Source organism: Aquila chrysaetos, chromosome 4, assembly GCF_900496995.4.
Source record: "Aquila chrysaetos chrysaetos chromosome 4, bAquChr1.4, whole genome shotgun sequence".
Taxonomy (NCBI): Eukaryota; Metazoa; Chordata; class Aves; order Accipitriformes; family Accipitridae; genus Aquila; species Aquila chrysaetos.
Genome location: NC_044007.1, coordinates 23865557 through 23892292, shown reverse-complemented (window position 1 = coordinate 23892292; position 26736 = coordinate 23865557). Strand labels below are relative to the sequence as shown.

At 37.5% G+C, this 26736-nt stretch overlaps 1 protein-coding gene across 10 annotated transcripts in view; it reads left to right on the top strand.

The window, feature by feature from the left end:
• VPS13B (vacuolar protein sorting 13 homolog B) overlaps positions 1-26736 on the top strand; it is a 498323-nt gene that overhangs the window by 443902 nt on the left and 27685 nt on the right. For all 10 annotated transcript variants that reach the window (XM_041123226.1, XM_030011504.2, XM_030011500.2 and 7 more), the window contains 13 exons: positions 532-881; positions 6577-6738; positions 16306-16461; positions 17846-18109; positions 18266-18349; positions 18510-18685; positions 19188-19358; positions 20030-20231; positions 21237-21425; positions 21853-21999; positions 23105-23388; positions 24931-25058; positions 25662-25861. In XM_041123226.1, coding sequence (XP_040979160.1) covers positions 532-881; positions 6577-6738; positions 16306-16461; positions 17846-18109; positions 18266-18349; positions 18510-18685; positions 19188-19358; positions 20030-20231; positions 21237-21425; positions 21853-21999; positions 23105-23388; positions 24931-25058; positions 25662-25861 — 2513 coding nt within the window. The remainder of the gene's footprint in view (positions 1-531; positions 882-6576; positions 6739-16305; positions 16462-17845; positions 18110-18265; positions 18350-18509; positions 18686-19187; positions 19359-20029; positions 20232-21236; positions 21426-21852; positions 22000-23104; positions 23389-24930; positions 25059-25661; positions 25862-26736) is intronic.

Below are 26736 nucleotides of genomic sequence, written 5' to 3'. Positions count from 1 at the left end.
TTTGTTTAATTTCTATTATTATGGGGTAATATGTCACATCTCAGTGTGTTTGTGGTCTTGAACTCTCTGTGATTGCAGCAAAGACAATTTTCATTGTGGAGCCTGTTAGCCTGCACAGTCACATGTCAGCAAATACTATAATGCTAATTATATTCATAATGTGCTATGTGTGGAATAACATATACATCTACTATAGCAAAAATTCTCACAGAAATATGGTCTCTGCTCCAAATAGGTGGCAATCTGAAGTGTTGTGCAGTATGTAGATTAAGTTTGGCTGGCTGGTCTATTTGCCATGAAAAGATTTAGGTTTGCAGATACTTTTTGTTTGCAGCTGCTATTAATTACAGTTCTATTTTACATCTAATAAACAGTGTGAACAAGATTAATTTCCGATTTCAGAAATGTCGACTCTTTTATGAATTTTACTTGTTTTCATCACATGTACAAGCAGTTAAAACACAATTTACAAAAACATATAGAATGTGGCAATGGTGATGTTCTAGTCTTGTTTGTTCTTTCACTTTTCAGCACCACCAAAGTTTCTTCAGCCGTTTTTATCTGATAAGAACATGCCATCTGAACTAGAATACATGATAATTTCCTTTGATAAGCCTCATGTATATCTTCGTCAGTGGAGTGATGAGTCGATGTTCCAGGAGATCCAGTTTTCAACTCAAGCCAACTGTAAACTTTTGGAGTGCCGAAATGTGACTATGCAGAGTGTTGTGAAACCTTTCAAAATCTGGGGGCAGATTGCTATTTCCAGCAGCACAGTAGGAAGGCTATTGGACTGCACAATTATGGTGGACCCAGTTTTCATCGACTTTGGCCAATATGCACTTCATTCTCTAAACACAGCAATTCAAGCTTGGCAGCAGGTATGTGAATACAACAGTGAGAAGAAGTGTAGCTATTGTGATTAATTTAATAGCAAATTAGAATACCAACTGCATTCATTAAAAATATTCCAAGATGTAAAAGCTTTAATTTACACTAGAAGTGTTTTTTACTAATAAACATTAATTCCATGATAGCAATGAAAATTAGGAGACAATGAATGCTATATGTAAAGGTAAAAGTAGCCAGAACTGTTTGAGTTTCAGTGAAACTACATGGATTTATATCAGAACAATCAGAATCTTGGTCTTGAAAGGCTTAATATTCTGTTAATTTATGAAAAGGTGAGTGATGCATGATATGTAAGTACAGCTCAGGCTGAGCGGTAGAGCATATTGTTTCCAGCTACTACTTCTATCCTTATTGAAGTTCAACACTAGTTTCACATTACATTCTGTGCAAGCAGCATTAACGGCTGAAGTCAGTCCCAGCATAAGGAACCTTGCTTCTGCAATGACCCCTCGAAGGCCTGTAATTCCCTTACTCACTATAGCCTTGAAATCAAATCATTCTCTTCATCTGCCTGAAGACCTATGTGGAGCCTGGGAATTAATTACCTATCATGGCACTACAATAACAAAGCCCCCAAAAAAGGATAAAACATCTGTTTTATATCAAAAAAATCTTTTTTAAGGGCATTCCATGGTTTTCTTGTTGCAAAAGGACATTCATAAAACAAGATCTAGTGTGATTTAAATCTTTACAGCTGGCTCAAATATCAATGTGAACAAAAATCTTTGTAGCTCCAATTTCTGTTTTTTGTCATATTTTGAACAATGCTTTTAATAAAAAACAAACATAGAAAGTATAAGAGAGTCTTTGGTAGGCTGTTTAAACCCAAAATATTTCTGACTTAGTACTAGTCCCTCATCTAAGACATGTGTGGCAACTACTGCAAAATGGCCTTCAGAAAGGTCAGTTTCCTCTTAGGATGGAAAAAAAAAAGCTCTCTCAGACATAGCTATACATATAAATAAAATATGGTGCATAAATATTTAAATGTTTTAAACCACATCACAGTGTGAATGACTGACTGACTACTCTGTGCCTTGAAGGAATATTCTGAGTTGAAAAAATGGAATTGTATATTTGATTAAGTAGAGCCATATGTCGCATAGTATATTGCTGACAGGTACATTCTATGAATAGTTGGTACTGATTTATACATGGATTTGGCAATGTTAACATGAGCCACAGGAGGATATACTTCTGTAATTGTTGCTGTAATTTTCTCGTTTCCTCTCATGTCAAGGGTACTTGCCACCATGTTCTGATGTGGTGGATATCTAGCCCTGAGTATTCAAGATTAAAAAACTTGCATCGCTTTGAAATTAGGGAACAGTTAACACACAAGTGGGTTCAAAACAGCTTATTAAATTAATTGTTACCAAGATGTTTTGTATGTGGCTTTACCTCCAGATTGGGGGGGTGGCACACACTGCACAGGGAGGGACTGAATTTCCCAATGATAAGCATTGTTTGATGTTTGCTCTTCACGCAAAAGAGAATGTAAATGCTGCCAACTAGAAGCATGAATTTAATAAGCAGGAAAGGTTATTTGAATTCTCCACATACTTTTTACTGGATTAATATCTGAAACAAATGATGTTGTAGTCAGTGGACAGGCAGATGAAGCATGAAACAATTTGGCCCTGCACCTTTAGGTCAAAAGTTCAGGATTAACAGAAGCCTCTGTCAGTGTCTTTGTTTCCTAGATATGGACTGATTTGGGGTTTTTTTTTTGTTTAAGTAATGATGAACATTTTGAAAGTAGATTAAGCCTAAAAAACACCAAGCATACAACTTGCTTTATACTTCTAAGTCACATGCTGAAAATCTGAGAGGATTAGCACTTTTTAAAAACAGTTTCCCCTTTTGACATATTTCACTGTCTAATCTGAAATCCCTGTTTAAATACAAGCAGTAACAGGCTGATGCACATCTAAATGCAAAGCTAAAGTAATGCTTTTAATTATCAAATAACTGGGCAGGGAACTTCAAGATTGTTATTCATTTAGTTTTATTATTTAATAATAGCATACCGAGTATCAAGTGAGATAGAAAATGTGTGTCTCCTGTGAATATACATGGGGGGTGCTTGGTTTTTTCCCCTTTATTTGGGTATTTAAGCCTTCACAAATTGTTTTATAGCATTAGTGCTTTGTGATATCTAGAGACACAGGAACAGCTGAGAAACAGCTCCCCAGGTATGGTACTAAGTGAGTATTCCTGGGGAAAAAACTATTCCTTTGTGGTCTCACACTGCAAATGTTTTCCTAAACCCCTCAGAAGTTATAAAAGCTCTTGTTTTAAACGTGTTTTAAAACATTAGAACTTCTTTTCCTCAAGGTCCGCGTGGTGCTTAACATTTCTGTTGGCAGTTGCATAAGTTTTCTTAATGACCTGGGATCAGTCAAAATGACATTTGTGATCACAGTAGTTTCCTCATCTTTCTACCATAAGCACAAAGAACAAAGGAAAAGGGTATGGAAAATTTGCATGTAGCTTCAATTTAACTTCCTAGCTGATAATGTCAGGATACTGCCATGAGAATGATGTTTAAACAATCAGAAGGAAAGTGTTCATTTCTCTTAGAGGAACTTTGAGGGAGATAAGAAATTGCTAAAGACTTCCTGTCCAAAAAACTTTACGGGGGCGTGGGGCAGGGAGGAGAAGGCTTGCACAGGTCTTTGGTAGCTTGTGAAGTACACAGAAAATAACTCTGTGCATATAAAGAGGCCTAGGCTTTTATAGGTTTTTTCCCCGAGATCCAGAAATGCTTTGAAATAGCTGTGAGCTGAGATGTGAGCAGAAAGTCGTGAGACAGGGAAAGCCTGGTGACTAGTATTATGTGGGGTGGTTTTCCCCTCTCTGAATAGAATTCACAAAGTATTTGAAAGCCCAATAAAGGAGAGACACTTTCCAGGCCTCTCGGAGAAAAGAACAGCTAAAAAATGACCTAAAGAGGGGCAGGAAATTGTCCCCCAGGAACTGACCCTAATCTGTATCTGGTTCAGGCTGTTGATCTTTTGCTGATTCTTTTGATTTGCTGTTTTAATTCAGAGAGGGAATTTTTTTCCTAATCCACGCTTAGGTGTTTGCAGCTCCTGGAGTCATCATTGAGCCCTTCAGCATCATTGCCACACAAATAGCGTAGTTGCCGTACTGAGTTAAAGCATCCCCAAGCTTCCTTGATGATCCTTTAGTCAGCTGTTATTATCAAGAGTTGAGGCATCAGTAGCTCTCTCTTAAGCCTGGCAGCATGGAGCAACTTTGGAACTGTTATAAAATTGAGCTTAAAATACCTCTTTTGCTTAACTTTGAGAAGTGTTGCTGTTAAAAGCAGTGGATTCTAGTAGCAAATCTAGCATTTAAGACTAACGATTAATGGCAGTCATTCATCAGCACCAAAATGTCTGTTAATAATCCCTGATGGGATAACATTCCCCCAGTATAATGTAGGAGTTCTATGCATGCCAAAAACTTGCTAGATTCTCTTTTCCCTCCAGAAAATGCAAGAACGTACAGTTTGTGTTAACTTACTTGAAACTAAGTTAGTTAGTCAGGTAAAAAGAAGGAAGTTCATCATCTCCTGGTGTTGCTCTTCCGGTCCCTGTGTAATCAGCAAGAAAATGTATTGGAGTAAAAAAAAAATTTCTTAAATTCCCCTGGGATAATATCTAGGTTTGACTATAACAACATGCTGAGCTCTGTGGATAGTAAATCCTCCTTTTTAAAAAGAACATTTTGCAAAGCTGTAACAGGAAAATGTATATATATTTGTGGTAGACTTACGGGTATGTGGGTATGGCAGCTTGACAGTAAAAAGTCATAGATCCACCACTAGAAAATGCCAAAATAAACTCTGCACTCTGAAGTGGCACTGTAAATGTCAGCCCTTAGCATACCCAGATCTGCTACTGAATGTGATACAGACATATTGGTCTCTTTGAAAAAGAGAGATTTTGCATTACTCTTGTTTCACAGAAGATACCTGTTCTTATGCAGAAGAATTAATGAGATTTGGAGAGAAGCTTTAATCTAAATAATCTCATGCTTAAATACTGCTAGGGTGAATAATTTTTTTGCACAAACGCTCTCAGCCAGCCATTCTGACGTTCAGTCACAAAGGGAATCACAACCTGCCTGTAGGCGTGCACCTTAGGTTCTTCTGAAGTTAATAACAGTAGTGAACATGCATTCAAGGATGCTAAATTGGACATACCTTGCACACTTCACTTTTCAGAAAATCTGTTCCACATGTATCACCCAGCAATGTGCTACAAGCAGTGTACCAAACTGTTTTTCATGGATAACTAAGGGTCCATAGGGATCTATGGGGAAATATTTTTCTCTCTCTCTCTTGTTTGATCTCTGAATTTCCGCAGGCTTCCAGGCACATTGTTATCAAAGGACTAGAGACCCATATGATCATAGACAGAGGACGTGCTAGCTTCATTATGTCCCTTCAAAAGGTCCACTGAGAGAGCAAGGAGGGGAAACAGAATCAGCTCTCAAAGATCGTGGAGGTCCCATAAGTTAGAAAAAATGTCATGGGAAGAAAGGATGAGAAAAGAGCAGCTGGGCTATATTGTGGAGAGAAGGGAACCAACCAACAATAAAGCATTGTCAAAAGCATGTGCTAGGAAAGATGGGTCAAAAAGAGGTAACAAAAAGCACAAGAAGATGAATTCAGTGTGTTATACCCATTAAATTGCATGAAGATTATCTAAATGGTCCTTTCTTGGAGTAATTGTTATGGCTGCTAGATAGTTGCTTGTAAGTGGAAGGTGCCAGGCCAGTAGTGACTAGGACAGAAATAAATGAGAGATGATCTCCAAATCAAATTGTCAGTCACACTCTGACCTCTCCTGTATAGGGGATTATAGTTCGTGCCTTCAGGAGCGGAAGACCTGTAGCTCTGGTAATTTTTATGACTATCATATAGTCTCATTGTGTCAACAGAGTGACAAGCAGCCAGATGAAAAGCAGAAAGAGAGGGGTGGAAGGATGCTGCAGGCAGGAGAAGAAGTATTGTAGAATCTAAAAGACTTTTAAAACCCATGATAGTTCTTGATTTTTCCTATTAGACTGTCAAATGCATGATGCATTTTCAAACTATCCTCGTGGGGCTGTGAAAATACTCTCCCCATGTCTCTTGCTTTTTCTCTAGTTATTTTTTAAAGTGTTGTGGTATCAGGAGAGAGAATCTGCTGCTGCTGACCCACAGCAACATTTCAAAGTAGAAGCAGCAGCTGGGGAAGAGGAAGTGCAGCCTGTTGGCCTGAGAGATCAGTTGTCAAGCATGGAGAAACCTCTTCATGCCTCTCTGCTCAGCCTGTAGTGCCCCATCTGCCCTATGTGACCTGTCATTTCCCACTGAATTTAATTTTGTTGAAGTCTTTTACGTAAGTTAGAAAATCTAGTTTTTATTGTAGTTTTAAATCTTTAATATTTGCATTACAGGAACATAAAGTAAAATATGTTAAGTCTTAGGATGTATTTTGTCAACCCAAGCACTACTTTTTGCAGTGAGTAGAGTACTGTGAGACCAAAGCTAATGGCAAGAGATCTTGAAGCATTTCTGTGTTGTAACGGTCACCACTGGGCAGACAGCTGCCAAATGCCTTGCAATTAATCTGATGCTTACTGGCTTTCATATCCCTTTCCTTTCAGAACCAATGCCCTGAGGCAGAGGAGTTGGTCTTCAGCCATTTTGTGATCTGTAATGACACACAAGAGACACTGCGGTTTGGCCAGGTGGATACTGATGAAAATATATTGCTGGCTAGTCTCCACAGTCACCAGTACAGCTGGCGCTCTCACAAGTCCCCGCAGGTATGTCAGAAACAGCCCTTCGAATGCAGCAATTGCTAAAGCTGACTGGTGGCTTTATGCATTGATTCTTTGGTTTTCTCTGTGGTCTCAACTATCTCTAATGCTCCAGTTCCTTCAGGAGTCACACACTGGGGCTGCATCACAGAGGAAAGGTAAACAAAGAGTGAGGAAAGCCAGAAGTGTTTAGAAGTTACTCGAGGGTAGAACTGGATGTACATGACCGCTTTTTGTAAAACTGAGCGGTTGTGGAAACTGAAGCTTCTGAAAAAAAGCAAAAGAAGATCGCTTGCCAGGTTTTTATAACTAAGTGATCAGTGTCTGTTTTCTGTGATGTACATTAGAGGATTGGGGAATTTTTTTAATGAATTGTTTTTACCAGAAGCATCTGTTCACTGAAATTGTTTGCAGACCAGGGTCAAACTGGACAAATCTCTCAACTCAGCATGTGCATGCATTAGAAAAGATTTGAAATTGTCAGAAACATCCCACTTATATAGTTTAAATAATGCAGTTTCTGTTTCTTGGGTGTTTTTTTAAGGATAAACACTGAAACTGAAATAAAATATTTAAAAATTACCAACAGGAAATATTTCAATGAAACCATGTCGTTGGTTTTCTTGAGTGGTGGTGAAAAATGGACTTTTTGTCTTGATTCAAGACAGGGCAAGAATTTAAATCTAAAAAAAAAAGAGTTTATGAGGCAGCAAAGCCATTTCTTCTCTCTTTTTAATATATACCCAGCTCCTGCTGAGTGGGAGACTAGACACCTGTGCCACCTCACTTGCTGAGCAGCAGTCTTGCGCTGAAGAGTTACTAAAATTTTTACAGATCCTAGGAGAAGTGTAGTGGGTGGGGGTTCCTAACTCCTCTAGAGCCCTGGAAAATACTAGCCTTAGCGTGTAAGAAAGAAGGTGAAATTTGGATGGTAATTCTAAACAGGAGCTGTGCCCGCTTTCACTGCTGACAAGTTTCAGGTTTCACTGGGAAGCAGAGATGGCAAATTTACTGTGTTTTTCATTCATATGTCAATTGGTAGATATGCAAAACTACTGAATTTTACATGAATGTGGTAATCTGTGCAGAGCAAATTCAGCCAGAGTAAACATTTGCAGAAGTCAAGGTGTAAGTTAAGAGGAAGGCAGGCTAATAAAGGACGGTCTCACCCCAGTGACAGAGGAGTTGTTATAAACGGTGTGTGCTGCTGTAATAGTGCACAGAGGGGGACCTTTGGAGACTTAGAGACACTGGAGTACTGTACGTCCCTTGTCATGTTTTCTCATACACACAAAATGCCTGTTCTGCCCCAGCCCACAGGTGAGCAGTGCAAATGGGTGACTGTACTCTGTGCAATTGGGCAAGTGTCAGATCGCATGACAGGATCCCCACTCATCAGCTGACAGTACTCACCCTTGGGTTACGCTTGACATAACTCCCTCTGGTTGTGTGAGGGAGAAAGAACAACCAGGCTTATAGAAAGCTAGCTAAATGTGACCTATATTTCATAAGCGATTATCACTTGCTTTCGTAGGGACCACCCAAAAAATCATTTAAACCTTTTCATAAAGACATGGAAAAAGAAGGAAACGTTTAAAGCAATTATAAATAAAACCAAAACTAAGTAAGGCTTTCCTCTTAATTCTTCTTATCTGTTTTCTGGTTATGTATATACAATTATTCAGTTGGGAGAGTCCTCTTTTTGACCATCATTCTAGATGGTTGTAATAATGATGTAGTTCTGATTATGGTGTGTTTCTAATAATGATGTTCTTCCGATAGTGGTGCAAACTGGAAAAAGTTTTGAAAATGAGGATTATCTCAAGCAAAGTGGAAGGTAGAAGAGTTAAAATCGCAGCTTGTTACGGATAGTTTCTGTCAGTTGCAGCCGAGCTGCTCAAGACCACCAGCACCACATATGGCATTAGCCATCCAACACTTGGAGAACTTCAGTATTAAAATGTTGATCTTTAGCTTGTCCTTTCAGGCACAGATTTGAGCAGTGCAAAATATTCCATTTTCATGGCTGCAATGTAAGTTTCTTATTAAATGAAAAATAAAGTGCAGGATGAAAGGTGGAAAAGTCCAACAGAAAACCAAATCATACGTTAGGGAGTAGGTGAGGTGACAGTAGGAACTTCAGATTAATTTTTCAGATATTAATTCTTCAGCTGAGAGTTGGTGATGTCAAGGGTTTCCCCATTCCATTTTGCTCTGATCGGATTCAGATTCACTGAAGAATTGGGCTGATACAGTCAGGAGTGTCATGTTGGATTCCCATGTCCCAGGAGATGGCGAAGCTAACAGCTCACGCCTCCTGACTCAACCACATAGCCGGCCAGCAGGCTCTTCTAGTAGGGGGGGCTATACCTCCCTTGGCCCAGCCCTTGGAATAATTTCAAGAATATTTCTGCTCTTTTAACATTTTTCAACAGCCACCTCTTGCTGGGAAATTTAGAAACTAAAAAATAGTACTGAGGCAATTTCACTGAAAATCTATGGGAGCACAGGCTTTCCACACACTGTTGAGATAGAAGCAAATTTTCTTTACAAAGGTCAGAGAATCTTGGCATCCATCTATAAGCTTTGTTCATTTGGTTAATGCTAAATAAAAATCACTAAGTTTACCATGCTTCAGAACAGCAGTTCATCTAAACAGCACAATCTTTTGTCATTTTAGATCATGCGAAATAAGTTTGTTTAAATGTTATCACAAATGTTGTCATGTAAATTTTCTCAGTGATTAATACAAATCCTTGAAATGAAAATGACAACTCAGATTAAGACATCAGGTTGTCCCTATTATGCTATGGCACTTTTCTAATTGTTTCCATGCAAAACTATCTAACAGCTTATTATCCAAAGGTCAGAATAATGCCCAAGCATGGACAAACCCTCCAAGTGTCATATTCATGGAATGCTAGATGACTTCATAGTTATGAAATTATTTCATTTCTCATGATAATTCCCAACTTGCCAAGTTAGTGAATTTTAAGAACTCTGAGAGCAGATTGTAAGATAAATGTGAAATAATCCATACTTCTGGAGTCAGGGACTTCCCTCCAGGCATTAGTTCATACTTGACTTACTTGACTTACTCTTGGGGATAAAATTAGTTAGGACAAGGTCTTAGATACCACATTCTCTTACTGGGAAAGAAAACCAACTTGCACAACTTCGGCTGGCTCATGTTTCTTGTTACACAGGCACTAAGAAGCAGTGGTTGCCATGAAATACTTTATTTAACCTCTGCAAAATGTTTTTTAAGTACGGCAAGGCAGTTCAGTTAAATGAAAATAAATAGTTTTAAAAGGATTGTATTTCTTTTACATTCACATCAATAAAATTCTCCATTTTTCTTTTGCTAATTAAGCATAGTGAGAGATGCAGTAATTGCCCATTTGAATTACTTAACACAATTAAATATATATACCTGAAATAAGTTATTTTCATAGTAGCAGATATTTATATAATGTTTTATTTATATTTGGAATTAATTTTAATATTACTGAGGCTATTATAGGCTATAATTAAAAATTATTCAACTTTTTCATGTTACAAAAGTTGTATGTTACAAAAACATGCTATAGCACACTAAGGATTTGGATTTATCAGCTATTGATGGTGTCCCTCCAACTGTTTGGCTTAACTTAAAGCTCCTTCCTTCCTTCATTTTTTCCCAGCCCGGATCTTCTACATTTCAGGGAACCTAACCTTTCCCTTTTAACTTTCACTCTGATTCCTGCAAGTCTCGCTAGTTTGGCTAATATTTCAGTAATAAGTCTGAGGGGTGATGCTAGCTCTTCTACTCCGCTCCATCCCCCATGTTTTCCTCAGATTTCATGAGGTTTTGACCTTCCTTAGGGATAAGACACCCCCAACTCTATAGTCCCTTTCAGAGTTGGGGTAAGTCCAAAACTGATGATATTTGAGGCTTTAAGCAATTCTAGCAAAAGTTGCCAGACCTTGTGAGTTCCTTCTGCAGATTTTTAATGAAAGTTAGAGGTCTGTTAGATATCATTAAAAGGGAAGAGAAGCTACATCACTCCTGTGCTCTACAAACAACACTGGCTCCTACGTTATTATTGGATCCTGCCTGCACTCCTTATCTTGATCTTCAAGTTGCTTTGTGGGATGGGCCCCAGTTATGTCAAAAGTCATGTTTGTCTCCAAGACAGCTGTGTTTTTTAGAAGAACTGGCGCATATGATACATAGGGTGAAACTCTGAAGTTAGAAGAGATCAGATCTTCCTAGCAATTTACTCAGAGTTAAGGAATTCTGTCTTGCAAGACAGTAGGCAGTCAGAGGGTCCCACTAGGGATCACAGCAAATGTAAAAACCAGCTATTCATGTGAGAGTCCCCTGAATGTATTCTGCAGAGAATGTTTGCTTGTGAATAAACAGCAAAAATCTTCTATAACATGCTAGTTATTACTAGTTATTTTCCCCACAGTCAAACTTCAGCAGAGTCCTCTGAAGAAGCAAAGAATAATGGATCTAAATTCATTATTTTGCTTTCTATGCAAAACATAATGTTGCATGGGGGAAGTCTGCATTTACAGTAGCAGCTCCCAAACCTTTCTCCAGAGTCTTCTCCCAGGGTTATGATAACAGCCCATTTTCACTTTTCACCGTCCTTAACTTGAAGCAGCAGGTATAGTAGGTAAAAATCAGTTCCTATGTTGATTTGGGCAATGATGTCAATGAGAATGTGGCCAAGTTACTGGTTATAAACAAAACAGATTCATTTCTTATCAAAGTAGGTAAATGTGCCTGAAACAGCTCTGTGCCACTTTAGTGCTACTTATATAGAATTCAAGGGAAGCAATATCTATCATTTGCTTTTCTGTTCTCCTGAATGTACACTTATAAATTCTTGAATAGATATTAGTAGTGGTTTGTATATTAGTAATACCTTCACTGGAACCCATTTAAAGTTTTTCTTCTCTTATTTTGAATAGTGTGCCTGTAAAGCACAACTTATGCTAGAATTTTATAAACATAATTTTTAAAGGCAGTTGTAGATTTGGAAATAGCTTTAAGAACCTCCTCCTTGTTCTCCTACAAAAAAAAAAGACTGAAGCCAAATTTCAATTTATGTTGCATTTCCAGCAGGATCATAACTCATTGTTATCTATTTCCAAGTTGCCATTCTTTCAGGTATTGGGTTATATAAGTGTAAGATGATATACAGTACTCTGTGAGTTCAAACTTAGAAACTATGACTTGTATATCAGTTATTATCGGGATATTTTCCTGTTTTATTGTTTAGAGATGTTACAGATTCGCTGCACAACCTTTTGTACTTTACATAATCCTCCCCAGGTCATTTACAGAACAACATCAGGGAAAAAAAAAATTCTATGTTATTTTACACTGTTCGAGTAGTGAGAAATATACTGCTTTCCTCTGGGGTCCTGCATTTGAAATCAATGGTTATACTATATTATATGTAATTGACTTTCTAGATAATATCTGGGGCAGATAAGGATTGATATTATCCATGAATCACATGAACCCTCATAATTTGGTTACTGTTCCTTAACCAAAAGACTCTTCTTTTCCACAGTGTGTAGAGCTAGTTTGTCCCTGCAAGGTTCAGGCCTGCTTTGCAGGTTGTGTTGAGTCTTGCAACACCTCCAGGACCCACAAGGGTCAGAGTTTATCTGCTGAGTGTGACCTTTTTTCTACTAGCCAGCATGGGGGTGATAGAAATTGCTTTGTCCCAAGCTCCGTACTGGCCTTCTGTCTTACAAGGGCCGGTGGCATAGAACTGGTCAGATCTCCCAGGTCCCATGAGAAAATGAAGCCAAACTGAAATTCAAACTGCTTTGGCCATGGCTACAGCTGACAATGTGCAGAATGAACATTTCATTCAGCGTTTTCCCAAGTATTAATTGGTTTTATTGTTCTAAGTCCTAATCCTGGTCAAGGGCTACCTTGTATCCTGAAAACACAACCGAAAAACACTGATCATCCTTCTCCTTCAATTTTTCAATGAAAATTTGCTTTAGCTTCAAGTCTTAGAATTCAGCTCCCATCTCCAGGTCCCCATTTCTTCTGTGCTGCTGCATCATCACAGCTTTTATTTTACTATCTTGTATCTTTATTTTACTATCTTGTACCTTTTAAAATAACCAACTGCTTCCATACCATCAGCCAGGTCCTCACTTGATTTCTCCCAGTCTCTCAGAGTTGAGAGCAATAACCCTTATTCTTCCCAAAAAGCATTTTCTAGTTTCACCTAGAAGACAGATATAATCTAACTACAGTGAAACTAAATTAACTTTGGTGCATCTACAAGCAAAGTAGAAATCAAATTTGTATCACTAAGCATTTTGAGGGCACGAGCTTTAAATTACTTCTACAGCTGGAAAATGCTGCCTTTTCTGGACAGGCTCCATTCTTAGTCTCATTTCTAATCCCCCATTTTAGTCTTCATGCCTTGTCATATGACACTTAGCTTTATTTACTCAGATCGTATTCTTCACTCACACATCTAGCTGAAAACCTAAGTAAATTTTGAGGAGTGCATAGAAACATTCTGTGAAGAGACGTGATAAAGAATACAGCTTTTCTAGCCATTTGCTCCAATAGGTGCAGCTTCATCTTAGTCTGCCTCCCTGAAGGCAGGTTTTTTTCCCTCTCAAAACGGAAGTCCATAATGGCTCAGAATTACAAATCCAAACCCCAGAAAAGTCTAGTCAAAACAAAAAACTCTGTGTTATCTGTTGATATGTTTCCCTAACAGAAAATCCAGAAATCAAATGGTTTCACAAATGAGTGCCTATCTTCACATACACAGTAGATAGTCTATTTTAAATTCTCTCTTAGCTGTAAATTGCCACTCATCACTGGATAATATTTGTTAGAATGCTTTTGAAGTCCATTGAATATTTTTTGTACCTTTTTGCAATGACTTCTCTTTTCTCCTGATATAGGTACGATACTTAGCTATACTTGTTGAACTTTTTTTAAGCAGAGTGTCTAATAAATACTTAGAATTTACTTAAAGCTTGATAAATGAAAGGGAGTTACATGGCAATTACCATGAATCTGTAGTATTAAGTCAGTTTTATAACATTAGAGGTCTGCCTTGTTGAGTATCTACCACCATCTATTATGAAGTCTTCTGCTAAAATAATGTTAACACCTGATTACTTAATTTTCTAAAATTACTTCAATTTTTTGTTTCCTGCCATATATCTCTGTATCACTTAATGTCATTTGCTAATTACTTCTAGCCATGTTTTCCAGAAATCTCACATTTAAATAACTGATTCGCCCAGAGATCCCTTTGCATTTTCATGGAATGCAGTTTCTTGGCTCAAAAGTAAACTTATGCGGTACCCAATTCTTATACTGTTGTGTCATTAACACAAATATATTAGATATCTTTAAAATAACTGACGAAGGCTATTCCCTTTGTATGTAGCATTTACCAGTATACAAATAGTATGTTTATAAAATAAAAAATTGCCAATATATGATAATAGCTCTTTTTTATTTTTCTTTCTGAGCCTTGAAGTTAAATGCAGACTAATCATTGTGCTACAAAGAAAATTAGTAAGGCAGCGTTTGGGAGCTAATGACTGCTCAGGGAAAGCTGACAGCATGTTCCTTGGGAATGTTCAACTCGTGAGCAAAGCTGTTTATACAGGGTGGGAGACATCCTAATGTTGGAGCTACATACAATTACTAATCATCAATTATGGCATTTAAATGACATCTATCTTTGGAGCATGCCATATTTTGTGTGCCTTCTAGCTGAGACTGACCACTTAGTACCTTTTCTCATTATTTGGCTGTCATTTCCAGCTACCAGTCTCTCCAAAGTAAACAGTTTTCTTGTTTCTCTTAGTTTTCATATGTGATGAGATTTATTCCCAGCTGCCTCTGTAAGAAACTGAACTGATGCCAGCCACTGCAGTTGGATTTTTTTGTTTTATTTTGTTTTTCCTTTTCTGTAACTAATACTTAAGAATCAAAGCGACATGTTTGTTTATGAGTTTGACTGTCCTAGTGCACAGCTTCCCTCAATGTATTCTTGAATCTAAAGCTGTGCCCACGCATGTGCACATCCAGATGCATGCCCATGTGTGCACTGGCACATATTAGCCTTTGTGCTTCCAGCGTAAAACTAATTTGAATCTGAATGCAACAGTCATCACTCTTGCAAATTCAAAAGCCACCCACTGAATGGATGTTATTGTTCTGTGTGTAACTTGTGCTGAGGATACCACAAATTGCAAACAGGCTACTGAGTTGTAATATCTTTGAAAGTTGTTGCTGCGGTTGTTTCTTAAAACAATGTAAAAAAAACCCAACATCCAGCCATTCACTAAGTGCAACTGGCCAGATCTATGGCTAGTGCTATCTCTTTTTGGAAACAAATCACAGGAGAACAGACTACTTACAAGTTTCAATTTTTGCTCGCGTAAATAATCAAACTTTGGGCCTGATCCTGTTCTCAATTACTTCGATTAATTAATGACAGATGTCCGAAATCAGAGTGAAATTCAACCCTCGAGAGAGAATTCCCACAAGGCCTTTATATAACTGTTTTAAAGGACTTAAGTGATGCTTAGGCTCTGTGCTGGCCCTCTGCAAAGAATAAATTTTACCCAGAATGCCTATTGCTTTGATCCCTTATATATAACTCACATTCTTAAGTTTGCTCAGCCACAAAAGGTCTATACAGAGCTAAATAGCCAGATCTTCAGCTGGCGTAAATTTATGTAACTTCATTGACCTACATGGAACAGTACCAATTTTCACTAGTCTGGCTTAAAGAATCTCCATGGGATAGAGGTAAGTGCGTATGGTGGGTAAATGGATGAAAGGCTCTTCAAATGATGAAAGACTATATTGCTCTGGAAGTGATTTAAGTTAAACTGGAAAAAAGCCACTCCTTTTCCGGAATAAATCACACAGGGAGTATAATTATGCAGTTAAATTTCTTCTCATGCAGTCAAGCTTGAACTTGCCACCACATTTGTGTAAGAAATGAAATGTTTCCCATCTCTCAGTAGTATGTTAAGTTCTACGTTTAAGACATATATATGTGAGCTATACAAGTATACATGCAAATAGATTTGCATCCTTCTTTATTTTGAAGCGAAGGGTATTTGTAATTTTCTGTCTTATTCTGAAGGCCGAAAATCTGGCCTGGACCTGCGTTCCATATCACCTTGCTGGTAATAAAGAGGGTGGATTTCTAGAACAATTTCAAGGGCAGTAAAGAAAATCTCTTATTTCCTGTTTTATAGTCTACATAGCCTTTTTTCTGAACAGTTGTGTGCTGGATTTTTACCATCCTAAATACACTGTTAAAGCAGGTAATTTATAGAAATACATGATGCAGAGCCATCTTACGGTATTGTTGATTATTCTGTTTCTATCTGAAATCACAGAATCACAGAATGAGTGGATCATTCAGACAACTGGTGTGCTTAGTTAGCATTGCTGAGTTTTAAAACCAAGAATATTTCTCTGTCATGGGAAATCCTATCCTACTGCAAGGCTTTTTTTTCCCCAGTTATATATTGAAGTAGTAATTGCTTTCTTTCCAGCTGTTACACATCTGTATTGAAGGCTGGGGAAACTGGCGGTGGTCCGAACCATTCAGTGTGGACAATACAGGGACCTTTATTCGTACCATTCAGTACAAGGGCCGGACAGCATCACTTATTATCAAGGTTCAGCAGCTCAGTGGAGTGCAAAAGCAAGTAAGTATTTGATCCAGTTTGGAAAAAATAACGAGTAATTTAAACTGTTATCTATTCACAAATTAGTTACCTTATTATTTATTCTCTCTTACTGGGATCTGCAAAAAACCAAGTATAACAGTCTTCTGGGGGCATTTTCAGGAGTTTTTACAACTCTTTCCTTCACTTTGGTATGGATCTTAGCATTTAAAAGCTCAATTACCACTACGTATTTAACATGTTCCAGTAAACATCCCCTTGCGTGGTTTGTAAGTTCTGACAGTGCTGTTACACAATCTCGTGCATGTTTTAAGCTCTTGAGAAGCAGAATTTATATTTTTTTTTTTAAGAAAGTGTTCATATCTTATTCTGGGTTGTAATTCAGGTCTTGTATTGTTAAAAGAGAAAGAAGTACTGAGAAAATTAACATTTGAAAATGGGCTGCTGTGCAGTAACTTTTCACATACTATCTTTGCAAAGAGATCTGTAATAATAACACTGCAGTCATTTTGCCTGTGTTGGCAGAAGCCAGAGCATGTGGTGGACATAATGTTATGTTGCGCAACAGAAATACAGCTGATCAGACAAGAACAGTGCCTGGTGTCACTGAAAGCCCTGCTGAGATTTTGCTTGGTAGGTTGTAGCTATGGTGTGCACCCTCATTAATGAAAAGCAAATGAAGATGGTTGTAGCAGGGATACACGTGGAATGCTGTTCCTTGGTATAGCTTAGAAGAAGTCAGATATATGTTCTGTGGTAAATAATTCATGTATGGATTATGATTATATACAGCATAATTATAAATATGGTGTAATTATATATTATACTGATGCCAGCCACTGCAGTTGGACAGCAACAACTCTGAGTCTAATTTGGTCATTTTTTAGGTGGGTGCACTTAAATACAGAAATATGGTACAGCCATTTAATTGAATTACAAGCTTTTAAACAGCAAACATACTGAAAGGTCTGGATCACTGGATTGTGTTGAGAGTGTGAGGTGTCAGTAGAAACCTTTCTTCTGAAGTACATCACTGTGTCTGCTCAGAAAGGGCTCAGCATTCAGAGACCATCACAGTACTCTTAAAATCCAAACCAGAGCTATGTCAGCCGTGGGCAGTACTGCTGAGTTCAGTGGGAACGAAAGTGGATATGTTACATGTTTCTTTCAAGCTCAGATACTGCCTTAGCAATATTTCAAGTGTTTTAATGCCTAGGTTTCTATGAAATTGCACATACATTTGGCCAATAAAAATAATGTTTTACCATTCACTGCCTTCAGCAGTGCTTGGGAAAACCTAAAATAGGGAGGTTATTCTTGTACAGGTTTTCACTCTATAATTCAATTTTGACCTTTCTTTTTCACAATTGTTTATATATGAGCTGCATATTTTTGTGTGTTTTAGATTCTAATCTGTGGAAGACAGACAGTCTGTAGTTACCTCTCCGAAAGTATTGAACTGAAAGTGGTTCAGCATTATGTTAGTCAGGATGGACAGGCCGTTGTTAAAGAACACATCAACTGCCTTGCAGCCAAGCAGAAGTTGCCTTCCTATGTACTAGAAAACAATGAGCTCACCGAGCTGAGTGTGAAAGCTACAGGAGATGAAGACTGGTCCCGAGACGTGTGTTTGAGTTCTAAACATACAGAACACAGCACTGTCATTCAGGTATGACTAGAAATAGGTATATGGAGTATAGCATTAAAAAAATGTCTGACCGAACTTGGGACTTTGCATTTGGACTTCTATTTGATATGATGAAATGTTGAACATTATCATCCTAGAATAATTTTAGTGTAATGCTGTTGATCTCTCTGCATACAGGTACCATCTTCAAAGAGTTCGATTACATATGTGTGGTGCACAATTTTGACTTTAGAGCCCAACTCTCATGTGCAGCAACGATTAGTAAGTACATGTAATGTCTCTGAAATCTAAATGTTTATGCCTTAACATGTTACATAATAAATTAAGGACAGAATGACCCACTTTATTAATAGATTGTTTCAACAGTTGTAATACTGGAATAAAATTAGCCTTAAATTGGTATATTCTTTTCTTTTTGTAGATTGTTTTCAGCCCTCTTTTCATTGTAAGGAGCCATCTACCAGACCCAATTATCATACATTTAGAGAAAAGAAGCCTGGGATTGAATGAAACACAAGTGATTCCAGGGAAAGGACAGGAGAAAGCACTGCAAAATATAGAACCTGATCTTACACACCACCTGACATTTCAAGCCAGGTAAAATACTTGCTTTCCTTCAAAACGGTTCATTCGTATGGAAAAGAAGGAATAATTTACACTTTAACTTCTGGTGTATTTTTCCAAAAGTATGGCATATGCAGAGGACATACAGCAGAACAAGCATATGTGGCCTGAAATGATATGATAGGAAATATTAAATTTGGTATAACTATCCTAAGCACATTGGCATTTGTTTGCTTAAGCAGTCTACATTTTTGTGTTTTGAAAAATAAATTCCTAAATGATCTTGAAATGTTTTTTGAGAATACTGAAGAGTTTCTAGGGTCTCAGACACAAAGGTCATTACAGTGTCATAACAAATTCATGCATGTCAGTTAATGCTCAGGAACTTGTTAGACATCGTAACTTGATTCATCCATGATTACCTTGAGAGTGTTCCTACTGCAGAGTACACTTGGAAAGTTTCATTAAAGAAAATGTTAGTGCTACTAATGCTTGATCTTGTTGTGTAAGTGACTGAATCTGTTTTCAATGACAGGGAGGAAGATGATCCATCAGAGTGCGCAGTCCCTATCTCAACCACGCTAATTAAACAGATAGCAACTAAATCCCATCCAGGTGACAATGTCAACCAAATACTGTCCGAGTTCTATGGCACCGCTAATTCTCCCCAGCCTGCATGGCCATATAATAGGAAGGATTCAGACAGGTAATTCTTTGCTAAATTTTCTTCATGGTTATTGCATTGCCTTTTCAAATAAACTGAAACCATGTTCAAGAAGACTATATGTGATCAACATTGAATATGTTTTCAGTAATTACATGATTCCTGTATGTAAGCTGCAGAATCTGTTGCAGGTGGGAAAAAATTGAGGTCAACCTAGGGCTGGCCTTGATTATACTGAGAAGATTGCATCAGCAAGGATTAAAAAATGGAACTATTTTTTTGTGAATGCACCTTCTTTACTGCAGCTCTAGAGGCTGTGGTTTATTCAGTAGCTGTTTGTTTCAGTACAGAAACAGGGAGTTGCTGTAGGAGGAGCTGCTGAAAAAAAAAAAGGAAGTGTGATTTTATGACTACAAAAGTCACAGGTTTAGTTCTGAAGGATAGTGGTTATTCTGTTAAGGCGTTTCTTTAATTGACCAAATTTAGGTTGAGCTTATGCGGTTAAAAAAATGTCTTTATAGCCTACGTGTAGCTAGATCCATCATACAGCATCTCAGTATGTTCCAAAATGATAAGGTAAGGTAAGGAGATTGGTTTTTTTATTTCAAAACCAGAAAAGCCTTGCAAATTTCTGAAAATGATGGCTTATCATTTGTAATCTTGAATTCATTATTCCTTTGACTTTATCTTTTTGTTTATTTGTTTCTGAACAGCAATGAACAACTCTCCCAATGGGATAGCCCAATGCGGGTAAAGCTGTCAGTGTGGAAACCGTGTGTTAAAACTCTGCTGATAGAACTCCTGCCCTGGGCTTTGCTTATCAATCAGTCCAAGTGGGACCTCTGGCTGTTTGAAGGAGAGAAGATCGTTCTTCAAGTACCTACTGGGAAAGTAATTATACCTCCCAACTTCGAGGTAACTTTGCCATTCACATTAACGGGCACAGTTCTGTTAAACAGTGCGATTCTGAAGAATGGTTATTAATCCAGATGATTCCCACTTTCTCGTCAATGTGTCTTTTAGTCATATGATGAGGAGTAGAAAGAGCAATAGAAATTTGCCACACTGACTGAGCAGCGGGTAGCACGACATACGTGATAGCAATGTTTGAAGCACAGCATGTCTTAAAGATGCATAGTTAAAAATTGTTGGTAAGACACTGTAAGAAGACGACCTGCATGCTGTCTGATTCAGCAGCCTTCTCTCCTTCCTCCCAATTCAGCCAATGAATCCGCAACGTGGGCATAATGCAGCAGCCCAAGCAAATTGGTGTGAAGGCCAAATATAGACTTTGGCCCCAGCTGTGCCGACCTGACACTTGGGAAATGTGTTGACAACAGCAGCAAAACTGACAGCCCGGAAGAAATGTTTGGTTTGAGAGTGTTTTAGGTCGAGTTGTTTCATAGCTCATATGCTACTAAGAAAGCTTTGATAATGAGATAGGGTGAATTACAAACAAGGAAGATTCTTTAGGATGCCTGCCTTCCTGAATTCAGAGTTTTGTGTAATGTATCTTCTCACATACCTTAGCTTGGCCGTGCACATACTTTTTTATTACAATCCCAATATTCTTTATTTTTGAAAGAATTAAAATAATTTGACACAGCAGCTTGTCAATTCCAACTGGACAATCTGATACTTCCTGTTTATTTTGCCATCTCCCCCTCCTCCGCGTATGTCAGTTAATAAACAAAAGGTCTGCCTGTTAACACGTCTCAGTGTAGACTATGGTCTTGATTCCACTGTGAGGATCAGCCCCATATCCATATTGTGGTTTCATCTATCCTTGTACCACATAAAAAAAAATTGGAGGGAGAAAAGGAGGAAAGGAGGCAGACTTCATATTGGAAGCTACGTTTAACTCTAGTAGAAGTGTATCGAATTGTCAACAAGTGATAATAAGTCATTTTTCACTTGCAGGAAGCTTTTCAGGTTGGAATATACTGGGCAAACTCTAATACTGTGCACAAATCAGTGGCAATTAAACTGGTTCATAATATGACCTCCCCGAAATGGAAGGATGCCGATAATGGGGAAGTGGTAACGTTGGACGAAGAAGGTTTTGTTGAAGCTGAAATAAAACTTGGTGCTTTCCCAGGTCATCAAAAGGTTAGAAGAAAATTATCATGATTTATAACTTTATCATTTAAAAACAAAGTCATACAGCACATGAAAACAATCAATTGCTATGCAGTGTAAAAGCTCCTCCCTAATTATGTTAATACATGTAAAACATAATGAGGGTGTAAACAATATATGAAGTATAATTTAAAGAATTAGATCACCAAAAACATTCTGCCCAATTCATCAAGGTAATGCAATATCTCCTGGAAAAAGAATTAATGAATTCTCAATCTTGTTTGGAAAACTTTGACAGATGTAACTTCAAAAGTATGTGATGTGCCTCCAGTTATAAAGTGCATGAATATAGACAGGATCTCCACAGTTAAAAAGAAAATGGCAGTTCTGTCCCTATATTTCAATACCTTCTGTGGTTTTCTGTGTGACCTCATAATCGTTTTTTATTGTCTTACAGCTGTGTCAATTCTGCATTTCTTCGATGGTTCGGCAAGGTATACAAATTCTACAGATAGAAGATAAGACAACAATAATCAATGATACATCATATCAAATCTATTATAGGCCACAGCTCTCTGTATCCAAACCCCACTCAGGAGAAGAGGTAAAACACTGTGGATACTGTTCTTATTTGTCTGTGGTACACGGGTGTTTAGATTTTTATGGTCTCAACTGCATATAGCAGAGCTTGAACAGAAATATTTAGACGTAATAATGACAAAGTATTTTATATCATTTTAATTTAAAATACAGAATCTTGGGTAAATTAAACTCTCGTAATTAACTGTCATCAGAAATCTGTGCAAAGCAGGAGATTCTTGCACATTGCAGAATTAGTTCTGCCTGTTCTCCATCTGTTCAGGCACTAATGGCCATTTCTGTAAAATAAGCAGTGTAATCTGTAGTAGCTGTTGAAATTGTTCTCAGAATTTTTACTGAGTTTGCGTGTAAAAGAGGTATATTGGCCTGGCAGGCTGAAAATTTTTTGTTATCCTTTTGGGAAGATTCCAGTTATCTGAACAAAGCTGCAGAACTAGAGACGTGCCCAAGGTTTATGTATTTCAGCGAACTGCATCAAATTGTGAATATCAGTTTTCTAATAATCACACAGTATATTTAAGGACTAGCTTACAGGAACCAAAATGTATGCATGGTCAATATATTTTAATCAACCATTTATACGTATTTATTGAAGATTACATTTATAGTCAAATATGTGGAAAGAATTCTCAGGGTCAAACTTGCTAGAGGAGTTGGCAGATAAACAAATTTTTTAAGTTCTCTATTTCTGTATTGTTTTCCTTCTGCATTAGTTTTCTTCACATCGGTGTCTACATTTGTGCATTGCGCATTTTGTGGCGGTCTTATGGGTTGGGGAATTGGAATAATGTTGAGGCTAAAATCCATTCTTAGTTTTATATCTATAAATGGATTTTCTTCTCACAGTTATGTTACAGTGATGTAACTTACTTTTGGTAGAGTTATGTTGTGCAACTGAGAGTGGACGGTAGACAACTGTGCTCAGTTAAGTGCATAACTATGCCTGAAGAGAGAATTTGGCCAAAGAGCTTTTAACGCAATGGACTCAGTGCAACCTTTAGTTAGTTGTGGTCATTGGCTACTTGAGACTGTTCTGTGCAAGATCAACATGAATAAACTGCCTGTTAGGAGCCAGCATGTCGTGCTACCACCATCTTTTTTCTTTCCAGAACTTCCACTCGCCAGACAGTACAGTGTTCAGCGTCAGTCCAGCTGGGGCACCACCCAGCAAGACGCTGAGCACTGTGCCCTGCTGGGACCTGATGTCGGACACCAGTCCCTTAACGTCAGGGGCACCTCTTACTGAAAAACGCATGCTGCTGAGTTTCAGTCCGTGCGGCTGCGCTGGGAGTTGTGAGCTGTGGAGCCTACCAGCTGTCATTAAACAGGAGTTTCCTAGACAGAGCGTGGCAGTGCCCACAGGGGTTTGTAGTGAAAGTGGATTTTGTACCAGGTACTGTACACTGAACGGTCATACATAATGAACTTTGCTTGTTGCTATCAAGCCTCAGCTAGTAACAAACAGTAAGAGATTAATGCAAAAGTCAGAGTAACAGATGCCCCCCATATGTAAAGGCAAGTCTTACTTTAATTTAAAAATTGTTATCTTTTGATGGTTTTGATGCTTTTATTATAAATGGTTTAATGTTATAACCGTGTACAACTTGTACAATTTTTATAATGTATGGGCTGTTATTTTTTTACATGCATACAAAGTAAGAGCATGAAAAGTTTATATTCAAGATTATGGTCTTTTTTAATTTGTGGTAACAATTTAAGAGTTCAATAACGGGGTGAAATAATAAAATAGAAAAATTTATGTTTTGTTTATAAAAGGTAAAAGTATATTTTAGTAAGAATAATGAGGATAAACAGGAAAAGCAAAAAAAGGGATGAAACTATTTTGAGACTACAACAAGGAAAGATTTCCAAATTTTAAAGCTTGAAATATCCAAATGTGCATTCCACTTACAAATAAATGCATCCAGCTAGTTAAAAATAACAGTCCAATGACTTGTCAGATGCCCAACTTCAGTTCTCAGACCTGATATCTGAATCTATTCATGCTTATACTGGTAAACAAGAAACAATCCGCTGAAATCAGAGAAATATATACATCAGTATATATTACCAGCCATATGATCTTTCTCTTGCCTGAAGTGCTTGATATCGTTCAAACCCTCATACAGTTCCTCTGCGGAGTCTAAGAGATGACACTGTGGACACTAAAGATTCTCACACAGACTTCAGATGAAAAAAATTTTTTAATGGGAAAAACAAGGAAGGGATTCCTTATAATTCTGAGACAGGCATAGAGGATCTCATGTTCCTAATCAAATTTTCAGACTGTTTGGATTGTTGAAATCACCATGAGGCGAAGTTTTTCAGAAATAGCCAATAAATTTGCACAACAAAAAAAAGAATTTGTGTTTATCTGTGAAGACATTTTATGTGGCTAATGAGCAGAACTAAATTAATTTATTTTCACTTTGGAAATTTATGTAATGATGATTCATAACATTAACATATGAGAGGGTGATAGCATTGTGGATCATTCCAGGGGAGCAGTCAGTTACAGATTTATGTATTTGTTAAAAATATCTTTCACGTATATCAGAGAAGTATGCGTGCAAATTCCTCTGGAAATTTTTAAAGATTTATGTTGAAAATTCGGGCCTACAATCTCATGTTTTTAATTTAATATAAATCTCTGCTGGATAGGGCTCTCATCTTGCAAACACACGTGCTCAATTTAACTCATGAGTAGTCTCTATGAAGTGATTTCTTCTCTAATGTTGTTTTTTGTGCTATTTCCACGTGTTCTTCTGTTTAAATATAATTCTCAGTGGAGATATGTACTTGCCTAAATGTATATAAGTATCTGTGGAATTGGAACTTGATCATAAAGAATCTTACAGATGCTAGTTTTGAATGTTTTTAATTGTCCAGAGTAATAAGACGTAGATTTCACCAAAGATATCTGCTTCTGTTTTAGAGCTATAGCACTGACTTATCAAGAGCATCTTGGCGTGACGTACCTAACACTTACAGAAGATCCTAGTCCTCGTATAATTATCCACAATAGGTGCTCCATTCCATTGCTTGTAAAAGAGAACTTCAAAGGTAGGTAGTATGCAGTAATTAGAAACAGTGCACTGTTGTAGTATAAATTATTTTACTGTATCTCCAATACAAAGTTGAGTTCAGTATGTGTTTTGGTTACGACAAGAACTTGTTGCCCTCATAAAGGTCTGTCTCAAAGTGAGAGGCTCTGAAAGATACTGAAGCCTGGAAGCTATTGGAGCTGATCATGAGGTCAGAAGTATGAACTTACATGGCTCCAGGCTTTTGGGTCTCCTTGGTTCCAGCTATCAAGGTGACTTGGCTGTAGGAAACTAGTAGGCAGTGGAGTTTCATTGACATCAGTTCAATCCCATGGAGCATTTAAATTTCCTCAGATTTGCAAATGTAACACAAAACATATTGTCAAAATTCCAGTTATAGTATGTTAATGTAATGATTAGTGGAACATTATTTATGTAAATCTTACTGACATAAAAAAGAAAAGGAAAAAACCCAAACACATAAGATTCCAACCACTAGAAAGTAATATTTTTGTCAGTGATATTTCAGACAGAAACTTCCTCAGTTGTGTAAGCGTAGGTGAGTTTTGATTTAATACAGGTTTTAGAAATCCCTAACCTTGTATATTTTATACAATTTCAGATACACCAAAGTTTGAAGTTTATTGTAGAAAGATTCCAGCTGAATGTTCAGTTCATCATGAACTTTACCATCAAGTCTCCAGCTATCCAGATTGCAAAACAAGAGATTTGTTACCCAGCATTCTTCTGAAAGTGATGTCGTCCGATGAATTAGTAAATGAATGGAGTGATTTAGTGGACATCAACAATCAAGGAACACAAGTAAACCATTATAAACTGTTTCCTAGTTCACAGCATAAATAGTTGTCTTCCTGACCTTTACAGTATATTGTTCCTCTGCAATAAGCATATCCTTTCTGTTGGTTTTAGGTTTTTTTATTTAAGTCTTGGGAGCTCTCCTTCCTAAGCCCCTTCTTGTGGAAGTTTTAGAATACAGATTACCTTCTTCACTGGCCATTTTTAAAAATAGCTATATCAAAAATACAGGCTTTCTAGCGCTGAATTTTTTCACTTCTTTTTAATCAACCTTGTGTTCCCTGGAAAAATCGGTCCTGAAAATTTCTGGCCCCTGTAAGCAAAGAATCCCCCGGGATGCAGGAAAATCCTTCTGTTTGGTAACTTAATTATCACAGGATTTTTATCTTTACATCTTGTAGGAATCTTCGCTGTCATTCTCCCTCTGTGTCTTCACAGAAGCTACGCATGTCTTTCTAAAACAAAACAAAAAAACCCTTTTCTTTCCTTCTGTTATTTTTCTCCTGTTTTGAGGTAAATGAAAACTTCCTTGACTGGAGTGATTCTTTTTGATGGAAATTTTTTCCATCTTTGAAGTCATTAGTTTACATGGAATCAACATAAACTGCTTGGCTCTTTGAAAGAAATACTAGTTTCAGATGTTTTCCCTGGGGACCAATCACAAAATGCTCTTGATTATTGAGTGTTATGTTATATAGCAAGTAGTTCAGTTTCATTCAGCAAGCCAGTCAAGCAATGCAAGGTTTCAAATTTCAGTCATTAATGTTATGCCAGACCAGGGTTCTTTATAAGTATCTGGCTCCTAGAAGGAATTAGATGCTAAGACAACATTTGGGGATCATTGTCTACTTGAAGAACTCTCCAAATAAAAAGTGTAGCCT